General features: G+C 39.0%; 1 protein-coding gene and 1 pseudogene across 6 annotated transcripts in view; both read left to right on the top strand.

Moving 5' to 3' along the window:
• Positions 1 to 23,733, top strand: part of DENND5B (DENN domain containing 5B) — a 186,664-nt gene that overhangs the window by 58,059 nt on the left and 104,872 nt on the right. For 4 of the 6 annotated variants that reach the window (XM_057303297.1, XM_026502154.4, XM_044385567.3 and 1 more), the window contains exons 2-3: positions 19,485 to 19,550; positions 22,665 to 22,774. In XM_057303297.1, coding sequence (XP_057159280.1) covers positions 19,485 to 19,550; positions 22,665 to 22,774 — 176 coding nt within the window. The remainder of the gene's footprint in view (positions 1 to 19,484; positions 19,551 to 22,664; positions 22,775 to 23,733) is intronic. The other 2 variants (XM_057303298.1, XM_026502155.4) reach the window with 1 other exon arrangement.
• Positions 2,923 to 5,990, top strand: LOC113257442 (40S ribosomal protein S6-like; annotated as a pseudogene).

The following is a 23,733-nucleotide window of genomic DNA, read 5'->3' as shown; positions in this document are numbered from 1 at the left end:
GCACTTGAAAATGTTAACCTGGAGAGAAGGATGATTAGACTAGAGATACATATTTGGAAGTCATTAATATAGGTGGTAGTATGAGCTGTGGAGAATAGTATGTAGAGGAAGAAAAAATGAGCAAAGATAGAACCCAGTGGAGCATAAATATATGGGGAGCAGCAGAAGAGAAACCCATAGAGGTAACTGATAGTAAGTTCCCTTACTAACTGCGCAGTCCATAAGAATTGGTAGAGAAGAGAGAATACCAACTTGGATATGAGCAGCTGAACTTTCCAACCCAAATATTTTTTAGGATCTCACCAGTCATTGCTGCTCTACTATGCTGGTCTTACGGAGTACAGCTTTCTCTTTACTGCACTCGTCTCTCATTTCTTACAGCTGAAACAGTAAGACTTTACAAAATACTTGGAGATGATAGAAGAAAATCATAAATGGAAAGTGACATAACCAGTTTAGGAAAATATCTTTGTGACTGCTCTCACTGCTTATAGAGCCAGTTGACCCTTTGGGGCCCTTTACAGAGGGTTGCCTCCTTGCTGAAGTAGATTTGCTTCCATATGGCAGAAATTGCTTTTTTCCCCAAAAGTGAGGAGAGTCATTAGGCACATCTGGACTGTTTGTGGTTTAGGCTCAAAGGAATGAGAGAGAAAAGTTTCTTCTTCTTACCAGTTTAAGTTTGATCTTTCATGGTTTCTTTTCATGTCGTGAGGTGTTTTTTCCCAAGCTGATTAATAATGGCAGTGCCCACCTCCTTCAAGTAAGACAGTACCTTTACTTACAAGGGTATGACCTTGGCTTGTGGAACCACACAAGTAACCATCTCAGAATATATTTGTCCAACAAAGGAATAAGATAAATACATACTACAGCAGAAAGACTCTTGCAATAATGATTGAAATGAGAGAACTTAGATTGATGTCACAGAACCCAGGGAGCAAGGAGATTCAAGTGTCACATGCTATAGAAAGCCCAAGTAGAGTGAGAGATGAAAATGGTGTTTAGATTTTTAAATTAAATTTGAAAGTTGGGGCTCCTGGGTGGGTCAATCTGTTAAGCATCTGCCTTTGGCTCAGGTCATGATCCTAGGGTCCTGGAATCAAGCCCAGGTTGGGCTCCCTGCTCAGCGGGAAGTCTGTTTCTCCCTCTTCTCTGCCCTTCCCCACCAGTTGTGTGCTCGCTCTCTTTCAAATAAATAAATAAACTCATATAAAAAAATTTTTTTAAAGGATTTAAACTTGAGAGTCACTGACATATAGGACATACAGACATAGACATATCTGGTCTTCCTATACAAATGAACTCCTGGGTAATGAAATAGAATGCTAGACATGATATGCTTTCTGATGGAAATATACAGCCACACCCATGAAGCAGTCTTGGCAAACAAAATTAAACCTGAATTTGATCTAGCCTCTAGGATCAGTGCTATCCAATAGAACTTTCTGCGATGATGGAAATGTCTGTACTCTCCTGTCCAATATGATAGCTACTAGAAGTGTATGGTATGCGGCTGAGAACTGAATTTTAAACTTTATTTCTTTTTAAGTAGTTAAAATTTAAATTTAAATAGACACGTTAGTGGCTACTGTATTGAACAGCGGAAGTCTGTATTACCAGTTAGAAGACAGAGCATGTTAAACCATAGTATGGGGATCCATACTGTGGATGGCAAAATCCAGACTGTGGAAAACTATCAAGTTCTTCAACAAAGAAACACCACGGTGGGGAAAACGAGACATGGAGGAGAAGCCCTAAGATTGAAAGAGATATAAAAGACATATCAACAAATCACAATATATGGATTTTAGTCAGATCCTCATGCAAACTGTTAAAGAAAATAATAACATTTATGAGATAATTGGAAATTTGAGTAATGGTTGAATGTTTAATATTAGAAAATTATTTTTTAGTTATAATGGTATTGTGGTTGTCTTACAAAAGGAGGGGAGTGAGTCGTTATCTTTTAGACACATTGAAACATTTACTTTCTGTCCTCTGAAGCTATGCTTACACTTACTAAACTTAACATTAATAACCTCTTATCTTTTCGCATTAGTGGCTTTTAAAAAAACTTTTTATGTGGAGATTTCGAACACGTACAGAAGTAGATAGAGTGCTGTAGTGAATCTTCATATATCCGTTATCCAGCTTCAAAAATTATCAGTTGTTTTTTCCGCTCCCTACCCCCCCATATTATTTTTTAATCCCAGATGTCATATGATTTTTTAAAAAATATTTCAGTATATATCTCTAAAAAGCAAAGCCTCCTTGTTTTTACATTACCCCGAAACAATTCTCAAACCCCCAAATTTTAAATAATTCTTTAATTTTATTAGCTTTTTACTTAATTTTGAATTCCCACTTAAGACATTTATAGTTTACATCTAAATAAATAAACATGACAATTCTGTGTGTAAACAGAGTTACACAATACATTTTACATTCACCAAGTGACAACGTAAAAGCATTGAGTTACTAAATGTGAAAAGAGGGATTGCGTAGAGTGCTCTGTGAAAAATGTGAATTTAGCCAAAAGTAAAGTAAGATAACATGAAACTTGTCAAGTTGATAAATCTCTCTGTAAAGATATTTGGAATGTAACAGGAATGTAACTTTTTGAAAAAAAAAAATAAGGTATGGAAGGGGTACCTCGATGGCTCAGTCGGTTAAGCATCCGCCTTTGGCTCAGGTCATGATCCCAGAGTCCTGCAGTTCCCACATCGGGCTCTCTGCTTAGCGGGCAGCCTGCTTCTCCCTCTCCCTCTGCCTGCTGCACTGCCTGCTTGTGCTCTCTCTCTGTCAAATAAACTCTTTAAAAAAAAAAAAAAAGGTATGGGAGTGGAAACTACTGTAAGGCCTTCTATAAAGCTCTTTATAGTTGAGACAACTTGAGTCATAGAGTTTGTGTGCAATTGGATAATGAAGATCCAGTGTAGGCAAGAAAATGAGGTAAAGTGAAAAACTGCCCGAGTAATATTTACTTTGAGTGTTCTGGAAGAACATAGTGAAAAGAGACTTCCTAGGGATAGGAAATATTTTTTTCTTTAAAAGATTTCAAACCATCCAAAATAAAAAGTTCTGAGAAATACAAGAATTCCATAGAACTACGTACTTAGCTCTTGTCTCCTCCTTCTGGGATGGATAAGATACATGCAGTCTTTCCACATGTGGGCAGCGTAGGATAAATTTTTGTGACAGTTGAACCTGTTTTGCAACTACATTTGTACACAGAACTTACAAAGTCAGCAGGTAATCTCTGAAAATATACTTGGCATCTGTTCTCTAAAGATCACAACAAAAATGCTGAGTACTGTATCTCCCATTACCCTTCTAGGTTGAGATTTGAGAAATTACATGTAGAGGTAGGCTGGTAGAGTGGAGGGAAAAGGAAAAGTCATAATATGAGGCAGCCGCTGAAAATACTTTTAGTGGAAGGAACAAATACTTCACAAAATATTGTTATAAAGCGGTTTAAAAATTTATTTATAAACTAGTATTAGCAACCTCACCTTATTTCTGAATGTTTAGGTAGAAAGTAAAAGTAGGTTAACCTCTGAGGGCCCCTAAAAGCAATGACACCCTGGTAGAAATGAATACACCTGGCACCCAGAATTTGGTTTCTAAAACCACTCTCCAATTAAAGGATTGAGGGATCTCTGGAGAAATGGTTGATTCTAGAAATGGGGCAGGAACTATATAGGATGAACCTAGAGCATCTTATAGTGCTGGAAAGTAAGGAAGTGCTAAATACAAAAACAACACACAGATAGGGGTAGTCAAAGGGGCACAAGAGCCAGATGAAAGAGTTCCCAGCTGTTAAAAGTGGAATGATTTGAGCAACAAAATAAAAGTATATTGGATTATGACCCAAAATATAAAATAAATATCCATAAGTCCATAATGATATAAGTTGTTAAATAGCATAGTAAATGGGGGAAGAGAGTCAAACCTTCCTTTCAGAAGAATTCCAAATAATTTATGTAGATACTCCACCCCAGCTCCTTTTTTAAGTGTGAACGGGGATAGTGATTTCCTTCAAAAATTACAGTTTGGAAAAGGGGAGAAAAGGAGGAACTTTACAATGGAGAAACCTGACAGGTGCTAGCTCAGCCAGGTGATCAAGGTGAACATCAACAGTGAAAAGTCATGTTGATAGTACGTAGCTTGATATGATGTGATGAAAACGAGCACTTTACCTCTATGATCTTCCTCCCCCAAGCCGATAACCCCAGCCTAATCCTTAGAAAAACATCAGACAAATCTCATTTGAGGGACTTTCTATAAAATAGCTGACCAGTACTCTTTAAAACTGTCAATGTCCTCTTTTTCATGGCACCTCGGACTGGCAGGCTGCTTTAGGATGAAGCTACTGGCCGCCAGAAACTTATTGAAGTGGACATTGAATGCAAACTTCATACCTTTTATGAGAAACATACGGCCACAGAAGTTGCTGCTGATGCTCTGGGTGAAGAATTGGAAGGGTTACGTGGCCCACATCAGTGGTGGTGATGACAAACAAGGCTTCCCCATGAAACAGGGTGTCTTGATCCATGGCCATGTCCACTGCTGCTGAATAAGGGGCATTCCTGCTACAGACCAAAGAGGACTAGAGAAAGAAAGCCACAAATCTGTTTGGGGTTGCATTGTGGATGCCAGTCTCAGTGTTCTCAACTTGATCATTGTAAAAAAAAAAAAAAAAAAAAAAAGCGGGGGGAGGGGGGAAAGGATATTCCTGAACTCTCTGATACTACTGTGCCTTGTCACCTGGGGCCCAGAAGAGCTAGCAGAATCTGCAAACTTTTCTAAAGAAGATGATGTCTACCAGTATGTTGTGAGAAAGTCTCTAAACAAAGAAGGAAAGAAACCTAGAACCAAAGCCCCCAAGATTCGGTGTCTTGTTACTCTGCATGTCCTCCAACACAAATGTCAGCATATTGCTCTGAAGAAACAGTGTACTAAGAAAAATAAGGAAGAGGCTGCAGAATATGCTAAACTTTTGCCCAAGAGAATGAAGGAGGCCTAACAAAAATGCCAGGAACAGATGGCCAAGAGATGGAGGCTGTCGTCTCTGAGAGCTTCTACCTCCAAGTGAGTCCAGTCAAAAATGAGATTTTCTAAAAGTAAGAAATAAATAAGATCAGATATCAGAAAACAAAACCAAAAACTGTCAGTGTCATCTAAAACAAGGAAAGTCAGAGAAACTGTCACAGCCAAAAAGAGCTTAGGAAGACATCATGGCTAAATGTAGTGTGTTTTTTTTTTTTTTAAGATTTTATTTATTTGACAGAGATAGAGACAGCCAGCGAGAGAGGGAACACAAGCAGGGGGAGTGGGAGAGGAAGAAGCAGGCTCATAGTGGAGGAGCCTGATGTGGGGCTCGATCCCATAACGCCGGGATCACGCCCTGAGCCGAAGGCAGACGCTTAACCACTGTGCCACCCAGGCGCCCCGTAATGTGGTATTTTTGGATGGGATTCTGGAACGAAGAAATGCCCTGAGGTAAAAACTCAGGAAATCTGACTAAAGTATATACTTCAGTTAATAATACTATGTAAATGCTGTACATTAATTGTAACAGATGTATTATTCTGTTTAAGTAGGCTCCATGCCCAGCGTAGAGCCCAACTGGGCTTGAACTTGTGACCCTGAGATCAAGACCTGAGCAGAGATCAAGAGTCAGACACTTAACTGACTGAGCCATCCAGGCACCCCACAAATGTACTATTCTAATGTGATATGTTACAAATAGGGAAACTGCTTGGTGGGGATATAGAAACACTCTGTACTATCTTCCCAGTTTTTCTGTAAGTCAAAACCATTCTAAAAACTAAAGTTTACTTTTAAAAAAGTTAGTCATGAAATCTAACATTCAAAGCAAAGGATAATAAAATAATAAAAATAAAGTGATACCACAAGTAGACAGATATACAATAATATTTTTATGTTCTTTTCTTTGAAATAAAGTAGGTATTTTAATTTACAAGTAACAAATTGAAAAAAATGAAATGTTCTAAAGAAATTGGGCTGATTTTGTTTCTTAAATTATGTTACAGTTTTTATAGTTTATAAAGTATAGTAATATAAAATTTTAAAATAAATCATTTTCACAGGTACCAATACTTTAAGCAAGTCTTACAAACTCTGGAATATATAATTCAAACCAAAGAGTACAATTTCCATTCATTTCTCCGTTTATGTAACAAACTTTATTGAACATGTGTAAAGATGTATGGATGAAGAATATGTTGAAAAGCTTATAATCTAAAGGAGGAGATAGTAAATTTAACAGTTTTAATGTAATATGGTAAGTGGATAACAGTATGTATAGTAATTATGAGAACACAGTTCCAAAAAACCTGACAGTACTATTTCCTTTTTAAAAAATGTGGAGGGGAGGGGCGCCTGGGTGGCTCAGTCATTAAGCGTCTGCCTTTGGCTCAGGGTGTGATCCCAGCGTTCTGGGATCGAGCCCCGCGTCAGACTCCTCCACTGGGAGCCTGCTTCTTCCTCGCCCACTCCCGCTGCTTGTGTTCCCTCTTTTGCTCTCTCTCTCTCTCTGTCAAATAAATAAATAAAATCTTAAAAAAAAAAAATGTGGAGGGGAGAGCATTATATTCACACATATGTGCTAACCAAGAAAAGGAGAAGTGCTTTGTCCTGAAATTTACCATCAAGGAATATTTTTATTTTAACACATCAGCTAATAAATATTTAGTATAATGTTTGTACAACAGTGGTTCATTAATCTCATGGAATTTTAAAATGTTGGGCCATAAAAATTATCTGTTCTTATTTGTAGATTTTAAGTTGTGTTATGGAAGAAACTCCTCACTTTTCCTATACATGTCAAGAAAGCCCCCCTACTCCCCACCAAAAAAAGAGGTTTCCCAAACAAAGTTTCTTCTAGGAAGAATCTTAAAGATCTGTAGGAGCCTAGCAGGCCAAAAAGGAGGGAGGTGTGTAGTAGGCAGAATTCTAAAAATGTCCCCCCAAGATTCCTGTCTCCTGTTTATTTAGTCAAACCAATGTAGGTACTGCTGTGAAGGAGATTCACAGATGTAATTAAAGTTACTGATTAGCTGACCATGAACTAGAGTAGCTTGGATTATCCAGGTTTCCCAATGTAATCACATGAATCCTGAAAAGAGAAGCTCAGATTTGGCAGAAGGGCACTCAGAGGATTCCAAGGATGAGAAGAGTTCATTGTGCTGTTGCTGGTTCTGAGACGTAGGGGCTACATGGAGGGACCAGAGAGCGGCCTTAGGTGCAAAGGGCAGCCCTACTGACAGCCAGCAAGGGAGTAGGGACCTTAGCCCTCTAACTGCAAGGAACTGAATTCTGCCAACAGCCCAGGTGAACTTGGAAGGGCTTCTTCCCCAGAACCTCCAGAAAGGAAGGAAGCCCTAACAACAGGATGATTTCAGTACTGTGAGACCTGGAACAAAGGAACCAGCAGAGCCACTCAATGCCCAGACTTCTGACCCACAGAAACTATGAGATAATAAATGTGGGTGTTTTTTAAAGTTGCCAAGTTTGTCAGGATTTATTAAGGGAACAGTAGAAAACTATTATTTCTTTTGAAAGGGGGGGTGCCTGTGTAGCAAAGTTGGTTGAGCATCCGACTCTTGGCTCAGGTCATGATCTTGGGGTCATGAGATCAAGCTCCGGGTCGGGCTCCATGCTCAGCTTAGGATTCTCTCTCCCTCTCCCCCTCCCACTCATGTGCTCACACACGCACTCTCTTTCACACGCGCACGCAAATAAATAAATCTGTAAAAAAGAAAACTTTTTTTTTTTTGTTGTTGTTGAGGGAGGAAGACATTCCAGATATAGGAAGCCTTTCGAAGACCCATAGAGCAGGGTACTTAAAAGGGAACTGCGAGTCATCTGGCATGGCCCAAGTACAGGGTGTGTAGGAGTAGGGGAGTCTCCAAAATTGGAGCTGGAAATGTAGGGCTAGATCGTGGTGTGGTCCTTAAGTACTGTTTAAGGAATCTGGACTCTGACAGGGGACTAAATTTACAAGATTGGTATCTTAGTTCACTTTGATTTCCTGAGGAGATAAGATTAATTCCCTTGTCTCTTTCAAATTTTTGCTCAGACATCGCTTTCACAATGAAACACCCACTCTGACCTCCCTATGTAATATTGTAGCCTATGCCCTGTACCGCTGGCCTTCCTCACTCTATTCTTATTTTTTAACTTTCCATTGCACTTTTTATCTTCGAACACATTATATAATTTATATTAATTATTTGTCTTCTCCGAGGTAAACTCCGTGAAGGCAAGGATTTTTTGCCTTTTTGTTCCACTGTTTGTTCCAGTTATTTATTGTTGCATACCAAACTACCTCAAAATTATCAGGTTAAAACACGGTCATTTATTTAGCTCACAGTTCTGCAGTTTGGGCACAGTGTGGTGAGACCCATTTGTCTCTGCTTCGTTGACATCAGATGAGTGGTTTGACAGGATCCGGAAGACCAACTTCCAAGTGGCTCACTCCCTCGCTGGCAAGCTATATTGCTTACTATTGGCTGGGACCTCAGTCTGGCCTATGGTCTAGGACCCTCTGTTTCTGTCCTTATGGGCTCTCCAGAGGCTGCGTGGGCTTTCTGGCAGCACTGTAGCTACACGGTAAGGGCCCGTGTTCCAAGAGAATAAGGTGGAAATGCGTGGCACTTTTCACGACTGAGCCATGGAAGCCACGGCCTCACTTCTGTATTCTTTCATTTGAGACAGTCACAAGGCCCGCAGGTTTAAGGACCGGGGACAGGGACTCTGCTTTCTGATGGAGTTTCAAAAGCTCATCTCGGACAGGAGATACTGTGGTGGCTATTTTTGAAGAATACAATCTGCTATTCTGTTACATCTCAAGAGCCTAGAATAGTGCCTTGGCTCATAGAGCTTCAAAAATACTTGTTGAGTGAAAGAAAAAGAGAGGGGCAGAGAGAAAAGAGACAATGAGATATGAATTAGAAGGGGAGTTTAATGTACAGTGTATGGCAGGGAAACAAGTTAGGAAGCTGTAGCGATATTCTGAGTCTGGCTTGAGGCTCAGTTAACAGTGTAGCAGTGAAAATAGAAAGGAAAAGCTGATTTTTTTTTAATTTTATTTATTTATTTGACAGAGATAGAGACAGCCAGTGAGAGAGGGAACACAAAGCAGGGGGAGTGGGAGAGGAAGAAGCAGGCTCCTAGCGGAGGAGCCTGATGTGGGGCTCGATCCCATCACGCCCTGCGCCGCTGTGCCACCCAGGCGCCCCAAGGAAAAGCTGATTTGAAGGGATATTAAGGAGGTATAAATAGCAAAATTTAGTGACTATTTGAACATGGAAGGAAAGGAAATGGATTCAGGTGAGGAAGGGGAGAAATCTAGAATCTAAATGTAGAAATCTAGAATGACTCCTAATCAGTCAGTCAGTCAAATATACTGGCTAAGTACCAGATAGTACTCTGAGTGTTAGAGTAAAAACAGTAAATATGAATCCCTTTTGATAGGATCACTTTTAGTGTTAACCCTTCTTCAGGAATGAGTAAGTAGATAGCAGTACTTAGTAACTACGTGAATTGTGGCACTGCTAATAGAGGAAAGGCTTTGTGGAGAAGGTGAGTTCAGTTTTGCGAGTGTTAAGTCAAGGCTGCTGGTAACTGAAACAGCTGAGCGCAGATTCTTGGTGGGTAGTAGGAATCGTGATTTGAAACTCAGGGCTTGAGGGGGCGGCCTGGGTGGCTCATTTGGTTAAGTGACTGCTTTTGGCTCAGGTCAGGATCCCAGGGTCCTGGGATCCAGCCTGGCATCAGGCTCCCTGCTCCTGCAGGAGCCTGCTTCTCTCTCTCCCTCTGCCGGCCGCACCCCCTGCTCATGCTCTCTCTCCCTCTCTCTATGTCAAATAAATAAATAAAATCTGTTTAAAAATTTTTTTTAAGAAACAAAACCCTCAGGGCTTGAGATCATCTTGCAGTTTTTCTTCTGTTTGTCTGATGGAGGGAGGAAGGAAGACTTTGTTTTTCCTATAAGGAAGAGAAAAATTCTACTCCTCCCATTTTTATCCTTGGTTTTTTGTTTTCTGTTAATTTTGAAAACTTCAGAAAGTGGTTAAAATGTACCCCCCCACCATAGGTGGCTTGACTCTTTTCTTAACTTTTTAAAATATGCTAGGCAGTAGATCTGGGAATCACAGCCTCTTGTGAAACTGGGAGGTTCCTCGTCATCTGACAGGTTGCGTTGTCTTCTTCCTAGGATACGTGGACCATGATTTTATAGGTCTGTGCTGTCCCCCAATACCCTTTTAAGAGCTGGAGTCCATGCAGTCCATTTTAAAGCCTGAATGTTCTAGCTAACAACACTCAGCATATTAGGGGAGGGCCTTGAGGGCCTTTCGATTGAAGTATGTACTGATGAAGAGACTTCAAGGCCACTTTTGCTTAGCAACAGTTACATCAGCTGCACAAAACCTCAGGCGATTATTGGAATAATAATACTTCTGTTTGATTCCTACAGGAAGATTTTCTTTCTCAGTGAATCTTAACATTTTTTTGCCCTATTTTGCTCATATTATTATAATTTCATCGACCGTGAGGCAGGGGATCATTAGTAAAACACGTGTATCCTTTGTCCTGCCTTGTAATTTATATCTTTTCTTTAGAGAACTTTGTTGATTTCTTATGCAGGTTTTCTGTTTTATTTTGTTGAAGAGGGTAAGAGGAAGAAAGTGGTGTTCTTGTATATGTTCCTTGGTATCCCTGTGTAAACTGAGTTACTTTTTCTGACTCCTTATAAATTTTTTTTTTTTTTTTTGGTGAGAGTACTGGCAGCAAAAAGTAATGAATGGAAATGAAGGGAAAAGTATGTGTTAGCTCGGAGCAAATAACTGCTTCTTTGAGTCATACAGCAGAACTGTTTCAGTTTAAATCATCTTCGAACTCTAGCCCTATAGTGTTACTTGTCAGCTATAAATATTTTAATGGCAGGTGCGTTTCTTTTGTTCCTGAAGGCAAAGGGTAGCCCTCTTGATGTCATTTTAGCAGAGAATAAGTTCTTTAGCAATAGGGAAGATTTGTTTTATACTTATAACATGCAGCATCAAATAATATCATTAATATGCTTTCCCAGAAGTACATTGCATAGATGACGCTCATATAAGATAGATCTCTATAGTACTAATGTGTTTTAATGTAATCTGTATTTTATGTGTGAGGAAACCTTTACTCAAAGAAAGCATGATTTGCCTAAGCTCCTAGAACCCAGGATATTCAACTAGAACTAGAACTTTGTTTTCTTAGCTATGCTTATTATTTGAAAATCACTGTTTTATTTTTCAGAATAATAAAAATCATTTACTAAACACTGGTAGACACAGGGTACTTACTTGATTATTAACCTAAAAATTAGGGACCCTTTCCTCTTAGAGAGTTTTATAATATCAGTTATAATACGTCAATGACTTTTTAAAGTTTTTTTTCTTGTCTTACATTTTATCAGAAAGGGGATAGTATGTAAAGCACGGCTTAGAAGCAAAGTGCTTTGTTTACTCTTCATTATCAGAGGACTATAGATCTTGAATTCATTGCTAAGGTTATTTTTGCAAGTAAATAATCTGCTGTTGTGTTCTGTGCTTGGTGGTAGAATGCACAGTGCCTAATAAGAATTTGTCTGGTCTCTGTCCCAGCTTCCTGGCACAGAACTTCTAGAACCCTGGTAATTTCTTAAGTAATTGGAGTGTTATCCTAATAAAGTAATGATGAGCCCCTAGATAGCTTCAGGATAGGGGCTGGTTACCAGAGGACTTGCGCCAACCGGGCCTCTGGGTAAGCGAGGAGGTTAGAGATTTGAGTTCAGTCAAATGGTCATTGATCAGATCAGTCCTGTGTACGTAGTGAAGCCCATTAAAAATTCTAGATACCAGGGGCGCCTGGGTGGTGCAGTCAGTTAAGCGTCCAACTTCCGGTTCTGGCTCACGTCGTGATCTCAGAGTCATGAGATGGAGCCCTGAGTCAGGCTCTGCACTGACTGCTTGGGACTCTTTCTCTCCCTCTCCCCTCCCCCCCTAAAATAAATAAATAAATCTTAAAACAAACAAACAAAAACAAAACAGCTCTAGATACCAAAGGTTAATGGAGCTTCTTGCCTGATAAACCCATTGTATGTATGTGTGGTGGTGGCAAGTGACATACCCTGATTCCACAGGAGAGGATGGAAGCACTGCATTCATTCTCTCCCAGACCTCACCGTCTGTGTATCTTCATTTGTTTGGTTCTTCTGATTTGTAGCTCTTGTAATAGAACTGCAATCACAAGTAATAGTGCTTTCCTGAGCTCCATGCGTTGTTCTAGCGAATTATCAAACTGATAGTCATAGAGACTCCCCAAAGTATAGCCAGTCTGTCAGAAGGGTGCTGCGCTGGGGGTCTCTGAAGTCAGGGCAGTCCTCTTGGGGTCCATGCCCTTTAACAGGTGATGTCTGTGCCAACTGCAGGTGATTAGTGACAGAATTAAGTGACGTCCAGTTGGGGTTGAAGCAGAATAACTGTGTTGTGTACTCTTGGTTTCCAGTGAATAAACTTCGGTAATTGAAGTGTATTTTAGTGTTAGCTAAATACAGTATGGCTGTTGAGTTTTGTTGTGATCAAGAATGAATATTGTGAATTTCTTAGAAATTAAAAATTTACTAGATTGATGTTGATGTACTTTTATTAATACCTTAAAACAAGCTTTTAAGATTCCCAGGATTCACGGTTTTTATTGATGATGATTCCTCAGTAGGGTAATGAATTTTCAGAGATCCCAGCTTCTTTTACTTGATTGCCTTTATGACCAGCCACTTAGACCTACAAGATTGCTGACTGGATTTAGAAGTTGTGTTTTTAGAAAGCCTAACAGTCTTGTCATGGGTTAAAGCCTATAGCCTTGATTAGTAGCTTAGTAGTGGGTATACGGCTTCTTCTGTGAAGGGTAGAAAGCATCCATAAAAAATGGGCAAATTCTGTCCCATATTTAAAGAACTGCATTTATTATGTATAGAAGCACAGTAAAAAGCAATCTAGAAAGTTACCAAGGAATAGAAGGCACAGTATAGTTAGGGACTGGTATCATGGTGAGAAGGTCAATGCTAACACAAATAAAAAAGTTAGGGTAATCCAGAAACACATAAATAGCTAACTGCTCTAACAATCACCCAAATTATCAGTGGCCTGTGACAGTAAAAGTTTCTCATCTACTGTTTAACGTAGGCCAGGGTGGGAGGGCTCTATTTTGCAGAGACATTACGTGACCCAAGTTGTCTTCTGTTGTGTGACCTTCCCATCTTTTTAAGGTCCCATTTCCATTTGCATTTAGCTGATGAATGGCAGAGGACAGATAGGTACGTGGCTTAGCCTGGAAGTGACACACGTCACTTCTCATATTTCATTGGCAAGAACTAGTGATTTGGTCCCCACCCAGATGCAGTAATATTGGGAAGAAAAGAACATGGATGTTGGTAAGCACCTGTCTGTCACAGATCCAGAATCAGTAAGAGCTGGACTGTGGTGCTAACATAATTGACGTGGCTTATCAAAGTGAGAATGGTTTGGGACTATTTCTAGGAGTACCAGAGGGGGGAAAATGTAATGGAGAGAATGTAGTTTCTAGGGGGTTCAGTGTTATGCATACAGCTTTATAAGGATAAACTGTGTGTTAGGGATAGGAAGAATGGTACCTGGGGAGTACAGTCTCTATCAGCCATGATAGCATACAGAATGGGCAAAGTCAGTTCTCTGTGGAAGCACTGGAGGCAAGATAGAATGAGTGATCCTCAGAGGGACTGGACTGCACTAATCCTACCCACAGCCTCAGTCACTGTGCCCGGTACAGTGTAGGCATTCTGGACACGTTATTTGAATGAGAATACCTTTTTTCTTTTAAAAAAAACAAAACAAAAACCTTTCCCTTCCTTACTCTCCTCCAATATAATCCGTTTCTCATCTTTCCAGCAAAACTCTGTAGAAGGGTTATTTATACTCTCTGTCTCTACTTCCTGTCTTTGCATTCTTTCTTGGAACAACTCCAGATAGCTTTTCACCTCCGCCACTCCATAGAAATCTCTTCAAGGTCACTAGCAACTTCCATGTTGTCAACTCTCTCCTTGTTAGAAACATTTTCTTTACTTGGCTTTCATGCTGCCCATGCTTCTGGTCTTTCTCTTTCTTCACTGGTTGCATTTTTCATTTACCTTTTTGCCTTCTTTCTCTTCCTAACCTCTTAATGTTTGTACTTGAGCCTCCCAGGAACCTGACCCCTGCCTTTCTCTCTTCATCTACATTCATTTCCTCGGTGATCTTATCCAGCCCTGTGATGTTAAATGCCATCTGTTTGATGCCGAATTTTCTAAATTTTCCCTGAATTTTATTTTTTAAGGTGATGTATTCCTTTTTTATTTTTTTAAGATTTTATTTATGTATTTGAGGGAGAGAGAGAGAGCACAAACAGGAGGAGCGGTGGGCAGAGGGAGAAGCAGGCTCCTGGCTGAGCGGAGAGCCCAAGGCGGGCTTCATCCCAGGACTTTGGGATCACGGTCTGAACTGAAGGCAGATGCTTAACCAACTGAGCCACCCAGGCACAACCCCCCCACCCCAATTCATATTTCTAGATGCTTGCTGAAAAATTTCACATGGATATCTAATAGACATCACAGACTTAATGTATCCAAAACTGAATTCTTTATTCCAGCTTCCCAACCCTCCAGTAAAACCCTCTCCTTGTCCATTGTTCCTCATTTCAGTAAATAACTACACCATTCAGTCAGGTGCTCAGACTAGAAACTGTGGTATCATGATATCCTTCTTGACTACCCCCTTTCTCTCACATCTAATTTGTTAGCAAATATCTCTTATGTCTTCAAAATGTATTTAGGATCTTACCACTTCTCACTACCCTAACACTGTTTCCCTGATCCATACCACTATCATCTCTTGCCTGGATTATCGCAGAAGCTTTCTAGTTCTTGTCTCTCTTTCCTCTCTTACCCTCTACAGTCTGTTCTCACAGCTACCAGGGTGAGCTTGTTCAAGCCAAGTTTAAAACACCTGTTTAAAACACCTCAGGTACTTCCCATGAAGAAAGAGCTTACCATGACTTAAAAGGCCCTGTCTTGTGTGGCCCTAGTGACCTCTCTGACTTCATCTTCTACCACCTCAGTCAAATACATTGTACTGGCCTCCTTGCCATGACAAGCTCATGGATACCTCGGGGATTCTGCACTTGCTCTTTTCCCCTGCCCGAATACTCTTTCCTGAGATGACCTCCTATGGAGAATTGAGAGCATACTCTGGGGCCAGACTGTGTAAGTTTGAATTTTAGAGTTGTCTGATCTTGGGCAAGTTATTTAACTTTTTTGTGCCTCAGTTCCTACATCTGTGAAATGATAAAATAGGAACTACTTTATGGAGTAATTATGATGATGAAATGATTTAATATGTGTAGAGCACTTAGAATAACACCTGCTCTGTCGTAAGCACTGTGTTAACTGGGATGACTAGTATTACTTCGTCAGGTCTCACCTTAATCACCTGCTCAGAGATTATTTAAATAGTGGTAGAATCATTACAATGAATAATGAATATGTAGCCTCCTGGGGGATCTTTTTTGAAGAGGACAGCTCACTGTGATGTAGAGACAACTCATGTGTAGGATATGTTTTTCTGTGAATGTCACAGGAAGTGCACCTTCATTTTTTTTTTTTTTTTTTGATAACGTGTGGGGTCCCTCTGCCCCTGCTTCCCTTTCCCTAGTCAGTCTCTCTTATAGGATCCACTGCTGTCCAGTATTCCCTCTACAACTCTAGCTCATGTCAATTCAGCCAGGAGTCTTTGGAGACAGACAGTTGGGGACCTGTAGTGATAGACATAGGAAGGAGAAAAACTATCTCACCACCACATCCTCCCTTCTTCTTTTCCTCAGCATGCATTTCATAGGCAGCATCTGTAGTTCTTCATTTTCTCCTCTCACCTCTATCAAAATACTGGGGAAAATTTATTCTAAATATTTTGTCCACCATTTATTGCCCCTGTGCGCGTGCGTGTGTGTGTGTGTGTGTGTTTAAACTTTCCCTTTAGAGAAAAAAGGAACAAAATTTAAAAAGGCATAAAACAAAAGAGATTACCTTTTATAACTTCCTGTCTGTTTTCATTGTTCCTATCAGCAGGCTTTGTTTAAAACATCTAGACTTCTGTGGTATCCTTCGGGGGACAGGAAGATAGGGAAGTATTGTGAGCCTTGCCCTTGTTTTGTGGAGAAAATACCTGGGCAGACAGAAGCTACAATGGAAATGGATAATGAGGGAGGGAACTCACTGAGGCCCTAGAAGCAGATAGGTTTAGAGAAAGGGGGTAATGGGACCACTCAGGCTGAGAAATACCTCCAAGGTTCACACATCTCACAAATCCTTCTCCACTTGCAATCCCATACACAGGCTATAGAAATTCTCACCAGTGGCTTGGAGCTGGGGGTACCTACTCTCAGTGCCAACTGAGAGGAAGCATGGAGCCACCAAAAAGCCAGATCTTATGCTCCCAGCCACAGTGAGAAGAGGGTGTTCTTGGTATTCTAACATCCTCTACAAACATAGTAGCAGATTCTTTGTATTATGACATATTTCATATGTTTTATGGGAGTTAAATTTTTGGAGCTCAGCCCTTCTAGAACTACCCATTTACACTCTAGTACATTGGGTAAAAATATCTGTCACGTTTCTTTTTTTAGTCATACCTTATCTTTTTAAATATATGTGCTATGAAGTGGGCTTTGAAATCCAAATTGGTCTAATGGTGATTCACATGATAGCTTTGCATGAAGGAGGTGCACTTATTTCACTAAGAATTCTCTGAAATATTTAGGCCATGGTTTATTGGACTTTGGTAATCTGGAGGGAAGGACAGAATAATTGAATATCTAAATCCTAAAAAGATTTTTGCTTATATATAATTCTCTGTGTAAGTTGACCTGGAATAGCCTTCATAGTCTTTCCTTTTTTTGTCTTTTTCTTTGGTAAAACCAGAAACAGGAGTTATATGAAGTAATTGAACTATTGTTAATATTCCTGGTGATACCATAAATGCACCCAAGAGTTTCTACCTTAATCAGGGCAGAGTAAGATGACAGCTAGGCAGAATTGTTAGACCAGTTAATGTATTAGTTTCCCTACTCATATCTCATTTTTGTGAGAGTGATATTCATTGTCAGTTGTAAAGTCCATACTTGCTTTTTTCCAAATGGGGAGATTTTTGTGTCGTGGCCTAATACTTCATTACTCTGCTACTTCTGTACTGCAATGAGTAGTTAGTTATTCCTGCAAACTAGAAAGGCAAAAAATACCTATAGTATATATTGAATGAGTGAGATCTGCTTCTAGAATTCTTCCTTGCTAGTCCCAATCATAACAATTGTTTGCCTCCCAGAAGTGTGCAGTATCCTGGAGGGAAGTATACTGACTTGTGTGCCCACTGGGGCACCCTCAGCCACCGACCTTGCACACAGCCTGGGTGAATGGGAGCTATTCTGAGGTCTGTTTTGGGCCATCAGTCCCTCATGATAAATGTCAGTATACCATCTGGATGTCTGGAAAGATCCAAATAACCTGCTTGGTGATTTCAGGGTGTCTTTGGCCTTTTATCATGGATCAGTTAGTTCCTTTATTCCTTCAGTCCAGGAGTTCCATGGGCTTCCTTCCCCAGCTCTTTGTTTTTGTTGTTGTTTTGTGAAGGGAGAGTGTATAAAGTTTCTGCAAACCTTGATTGGGATATAGAACTCTCACAATATCTGTGGGCAAATAGTCCCCAGAGTAGAAGTTTAGCCTTTGTCCTGAGATCATTCAGACCTTTGAGGTATAGATAGGAAGATTCTCTGGTGATTAGGACCCTACATTATCTTTATTTAACTCTTTAAAGAGAAGACTGGATGTCTAAAAGTTGTAGACATCTGGGTAACCTATTCAGAAGTTTTTATACTCTTCAAACCTGCAAAGGTATAGAGGTCTAGTGTGAATTTCCTAATAGCCTGTGTCCTTACTGTAGTAAACTTTCCTCCAAGAGTTGACACTTCCTAGTTAACAGCGCATAAAGGGATAGTTGACTAAATGGAATCTCAGTACAGAGCATACTTCAGCTCCTGTTTGCATAGAATGATTTCTGAAAGGTAGGTTACTTATAAGATTGGATATAATATGATTTTGTCCTTATCTTACCTATTGGAAAGCTTTTTAGTTTTTATTATTTTTTTAAAGATTTTATTTATTTATTTATTTATTTATTTATTTATTTGACAGAGAGAGAGCCAGTGAGAGAGGGAACACAAGCAGGGGGAGTGGGAGAGGAAGAAGCAGGCTCCCAGTGGAGGAGCCTGATGTGGGACTCGATCCCAGAACGCCAGGAGCACGCCCTGAGCCGAAGGCAGACGCTTAACGACTGAGCCACCCAGGCGCCCCTGGAAAGCTTTTTAAAACAGACTTGATTTTTAGAGGAGTTTCGGATTTTAGAAAAATTGAAAAGATAATTCAGAGTTCCCATATGCCTCACATCTCCCCTCCCATCCACACAAACACAGTTTTTTCTGTCATTAACGTCTTACAGCAGTATATCTGTTACAGTTAACAAATCAGTTGATACATAATTGTTAGCTAAAGTCTATATATACTCTGCTCAGATTTCCTTAGCGTTTACTTCAAGTCCTTTTTCTCTTGGGGGAGCTCATCCAATATACCGCATTATATTCAGTTATCATGTCTCCTTAAGCTCCTCTCGGCTGTGACTGCTTCTCAGACTTCCCTTGTTTCTGATGTCCTCGATAGTTCGGCAAATGTTCATCAGGTACATTGTAGGTTACTGCTCGTGGGATTTGTCGGATGTTTTTCTCTGGATTAGACTAGAGCTATGGGTTCCTATGGTAAGACTGTCCTTAGCTTTGTTAAGAAATTGCCAAGCCGTCTTCCAAAGTAGCTGAACCACTTTGCCTTCCCACCAGCATTGAACGAGAGTTACTGTCACTTCATGTACTTGTCAGCATTTGGTGTAGTCAGTTTTTTGGACGTCAGCCATGCTGATAGGTGTGCAGAAGTTGGGGTGTAATTTTTAAAGTTGGTCGTTTTGTCTTGCTGTCATATTTTATTTTATCTGACTGGAAACATTAGCTCTCTCCTGGTATTTCTCTTCAAATCAGCATTGAGAAGAATATATGTGCTTTTTTCCCATATGAATAACTGTTACAAATGTTTAAATAGTATTTCACCTCTTACATTAAAATACAATTACCTGTTCTCTGTGCTTTCTTATTACTAATAGCTTATAAGCTACATACTATTGGTGTTAAGCTACATTCCATTGACGTTAATGTCTCATGTTTATTGCTTTTGTTTAATTTGTTATTCTCATTTTCCATTCTTCAAAGTCATTTTGCTTTTGTGTTTGTGTTTCTTTGTTTATAAAGTTTTTTGTTTCTGTTACATTATGTAGTTTTGTACCAATGGCTAGAAGCAGATCGTCATGGCAAGAGCCAAGATGCTGCAAATACGACTTCAGGTAAAAATAAAAAATAAGTAAAAATAAAAACTGAGGTGTTAGAAATCATTATTTTAACTCACCCCAAGCCCATCATAATTGGGGTGTTTTTTTTTTTCAGTTTTGCTTGGGCAAAAATAGGTATTATTTTGTATTTCTGTTCTCTCATCTGCATCTTAATTTTTGTAAAGACCTCATTTGCTTCAAGCCTTGAAAAAATTATTCACTAATTTAATCTTAAGCTCTCTTGGCAGATATATCCTTTTTTCTTAGAAGGAAAGGCTGAATTGCAGCTTAAATTTAGTAGCAAGTTACTTGGCAGTATTACTTGGAATTAAGTTTATATGTTGTTGTAGTGGGGGATATTAATACTTGCACAAATTTATAATTCTTGTTAATTTCAGGATAGTGTTTAAAAGGTGGATTTTGAGTTAAGTAAAGGATATTTATGTATCATTTCAATTGCCTGAGAACCCAAATTCTTAGACTGATTCATTTCTCCTACTGAGTCCTAGCAGTAAATTCTAAGTTAGAAGTTCATTTATAACATGGGTTCAAAATGAGAAGACTAGGTTGTTCCCCCCACCTCCTATCTCCAAAGGCATCTTCAAGATTCTCTTCTTTGGCTGGTGATAGTAGTGATAACTGCATCTACTCATGTCTAATTCCTTAACAGTGTTATCAGAATTTCTACTTAGTTGGTTCTTCCCTTAATTTACCTCAAAATGGTATTTGCCAAGACAGCTATATATACAGCAATGATCTTTCCTATTGCCCCCCTTTTTTGGCAGTCCAGTAGGTGGTGGTGGTGGTGGTGGCAGCAGTGGTGGTGGTTCTGTTTTTCTTTTCTAAGATTTGTGTTTCTGTTTCGTTAGTGTTTTTGTGAAATTTTTTCTCTCTGAAAAAGGTGTTTTTTCCTTCCCTGTCTTCTGGGTGATTCCGTTGTGCTTCAAGAGGGTGTGGTGTTCCTTAGTTAACAGAACAATTATATTGAAAATGGCACTGTCATGGCTTTTCTGATTTATCCTGTCCCATTAATAACTTAATATATATGAATGAAGATAATGTTACTATTTTAACCAAACTCAGGCAGAAATTCATTAAAGGTAAGTGTTGCAAGGAGTTATATCTCGCATTATGTGCTGTTTCTTCTGCCCCCCCACCCCGGTGTTTCACATTTTATTTACACCTGTGATAAAAATAAACATTTCTAATATATGTTGGTGGGTGAAGGAGAGGCATTCTTGGTTGCTGTATATTATTTGAGGATATCCCGTTTCTGTGTTAGTAGCAGAGTCAGCAGCATAGACCTTTAGAACCAAAAGGGAATTTTTGTTTTGTGTTTTTTGTGACTTAAAGTCAAGTGAAGAGTAGTCTTTTTCTTTTTTTTTAAGATTTTATTTATTCATTTGAGAGAGAGTGAGCGCAAGAGAGATCACAGAGGGAGAGGGAAAAGCAGACTAGCCACTGAGCAGAGAGCCCGATGCGGGCCTTGATCCCAGGACCCTGAGATCATGACCCGAGCTGAAGGCAGACGCTTAACCAGCTGAGCCACCCAGGTGCCCCTAGTCTTTTTTTTTTTTTTTTTTTTTAATGAAGAAGTGAGTAACCTAAAAATTCTTAGTGTTTGCATGAGAATCCAGTATCAGCTTAAAGAATGTCATTTGCCCTTCCTGAAATCAGGCATTATGAACCCTGACTCTTTTCTTCAGGCACACTGACTCATGGACAGTTCCACATTTTTCCATTGACTTTGTCAGCACACTTTAGAGGCATGTTGCAAAAACTCATGAACTGTCCTCAGGGATGCTTTTGACAGTTTTTCTTCTAAAAGTGAAAGCTTTTCTCTCTCTCTTAGAAGATAGAAATACGGAGTAGAAAGATAGAGATGAAACATTTGCCGAGATACGTAAGAGGAATCCGAAGGAAAATAATTAGCCAAGGGCTTAAATTAGAAACAGTAGGTTAGTTGCTGCAGCAAATCTATTTAAACTCTGTGCCTTTATTCAGAAAAGCTTCTGTGTATTTTATTTTGCAATTTCCAACAAGATTTTAGAGTGTAACTTTTCCCTCCTTTTGTGATCTGTTAAGTTTTGCACTAAAAGGTGTTTTAGTGTCCATCTTTCCATATTTTTATCAAAAATGGAAACAGAGTCTAACTAGATGCCCAGTTATGATTTGTAAATTACTTGGTATTTTTACTTGTGCAAATACTGGTAAGTAGCATTTATCTTTTGATATAACAGTTTATGTTCTACACTTATTAAAACTTAAACAGAAAAAACACAAGAGACAGAATGATATTCCAAGGTCTTCTAATTCTTCAGTCTCAACTTTTTGACATTGAGAATTTAAGAGCCATCCACATTAACATATTTTATGGAACTAAGGCATTTGGGGGAAACAGGTCTCATGGGAATTAATTTGGTCAAGGAGATAAAGAACTGAGCTGACAGCTATAACTGAGGTCTTTTATATGTAATAATCAAAGTATAGCCTGCCTTTATCTTTCCAGAATTTTGACAGGTGATGAATTTGGCTTAGAATAGCTTGTTTCTTTTCATAGGTTTAGTGTGTTTAATATGTTCTGTCTACTAAACTAGACAACTCAGTAATGACATTTCTAATTCTGTTAATTGTATTACTTGTAAAAGCCTGGATGCAATCACATTTGTCAGATTTCTGTGGAAGCTCAAGCAAAATTGCCTCCTTTGAGGATGGCAGCATTGTGTCTGTCCGTGTACAAAATCTCAGGATCAGAAGTATGATTCAGGATGCTCCATTCAGGATGTTTCGTTAATAAGTTAGATGTTTCCAAGTAGATTTTTTTATCACCACATAGTAAAATGAGAACAATAATTAGGTTACAGCAAAGATTATTTGAGTAGATCTTGATTTTTAGTATAGTTGTCTGGCCAGGATATTGAAATTCAGATTCTGAAGTTTTAAATGCAGGTGTTTTATTAAGTTTCCTTTCAGTTGTCCATTGAGAAGTTTACAACTCAGACTGTTAGAGGTAGAAATTGAACCGGATTTCAAGATTATCAGTCAATATGTCTACAAAATAAAAATAAAACTACTACATGCTTTTGAAAAAATTCTAGATATTAACTAATTATTAATTATTTGTTATAGGTGAAAATTTTGACCAGAGTCCTTTGAGAAGAACATTCAAATCCAAAGTGCTGGCCCACTATCCTGAGAATATAGAATGGAACCCTTTTGATCAAGATGCAGTGAACATGGTATGTAGTTGGGTTTTTTGTTTTATCTTTAATCTTCATTTTATTTTGTTAAGATGACAATGTCTACATTATTTAATTTAATTTAATGTTTTAAATAAACAATTCTATAAGATAGATAATATTGTCCTCTTTATACATGTGGAAAATGAAGCTCAGAGAAGTTTTTTTCCTACAGTCCCCAGGGCAGAGAAGTATATATAACAGACCCTCAAAGCCCATTTCCTTTTTATTTAAATTCCAGTTAGTTAACATACAGTGTAATATTAGTTTCAAGCATACGATATAGTGATTCAGTGCTTACATCACCCAGTGCTCATCATGAGTACACTCCTAATCCCCATCACCTATTTCCCGCATCCCCCTACCCACCTCTCCTCTGGTAACCATGAGTTGGCTCTCTGTGGTTAAGAGTCTGTTTCTTGGTTTGTCTCTCTCTTTTTTTCTCCTATGCTCATTTGTTTTGTTTCTAAAATTCCACATATGAATGAAATCGTATGGTATTTGTCTTTCTCTGAATGACTTATTTCACTTAGCATTCTACTCTCTAACTCCATCCATGTTGTTGCAAATGGCAAGATCTCATTCTTTTTTATGGTTGAGTAATATTGCATTGTGTGTATATACCACCTCTTCTATACCCATTCATCAGTTGATGAACACTTGGGCTGTTTCCATAATTTGACTGTTATAGATAATGCTGCTGTGAACATCCAGGTCCATATGTTCCTCAAAGCCCATTTTCTTTTCCTACTATTAAGCTGTGTTGTGGTTTTGTATTAATTAATACATAGATGCTTTGATAAACAGTAATATTTCTTTGCCTGGAGAGGAACCTGATAGAGGAACATGATTACAGTTTTCATATTTCAAGGAATGTTGTATGATATGGGCCTGTAATTTATCATATTCAGAAAGTAAAGAGGAAAAGGAACTTCAATTCATCAGTTAGACATTAGTAA

The sequence above is a fragment of the Ursus arctos genome, unplaced genomic scaffold, assembly GCF_023065955.2.
Source record: "Ursus arctos isolate Adak ecotype North America unplaced genomic scaffold, UrsArc2.0 scaffold_26, whole genome shotgun sequence".
Taxonomy (NCBI): Eukaryota; Metazoa; Chordata; class Mammalia; order Carnivora; family Ursidae; genus Ursus; species Ursus arctos.
This window is presented reverse-complemented; position numbering and strand designations above follow the sequence as displayed.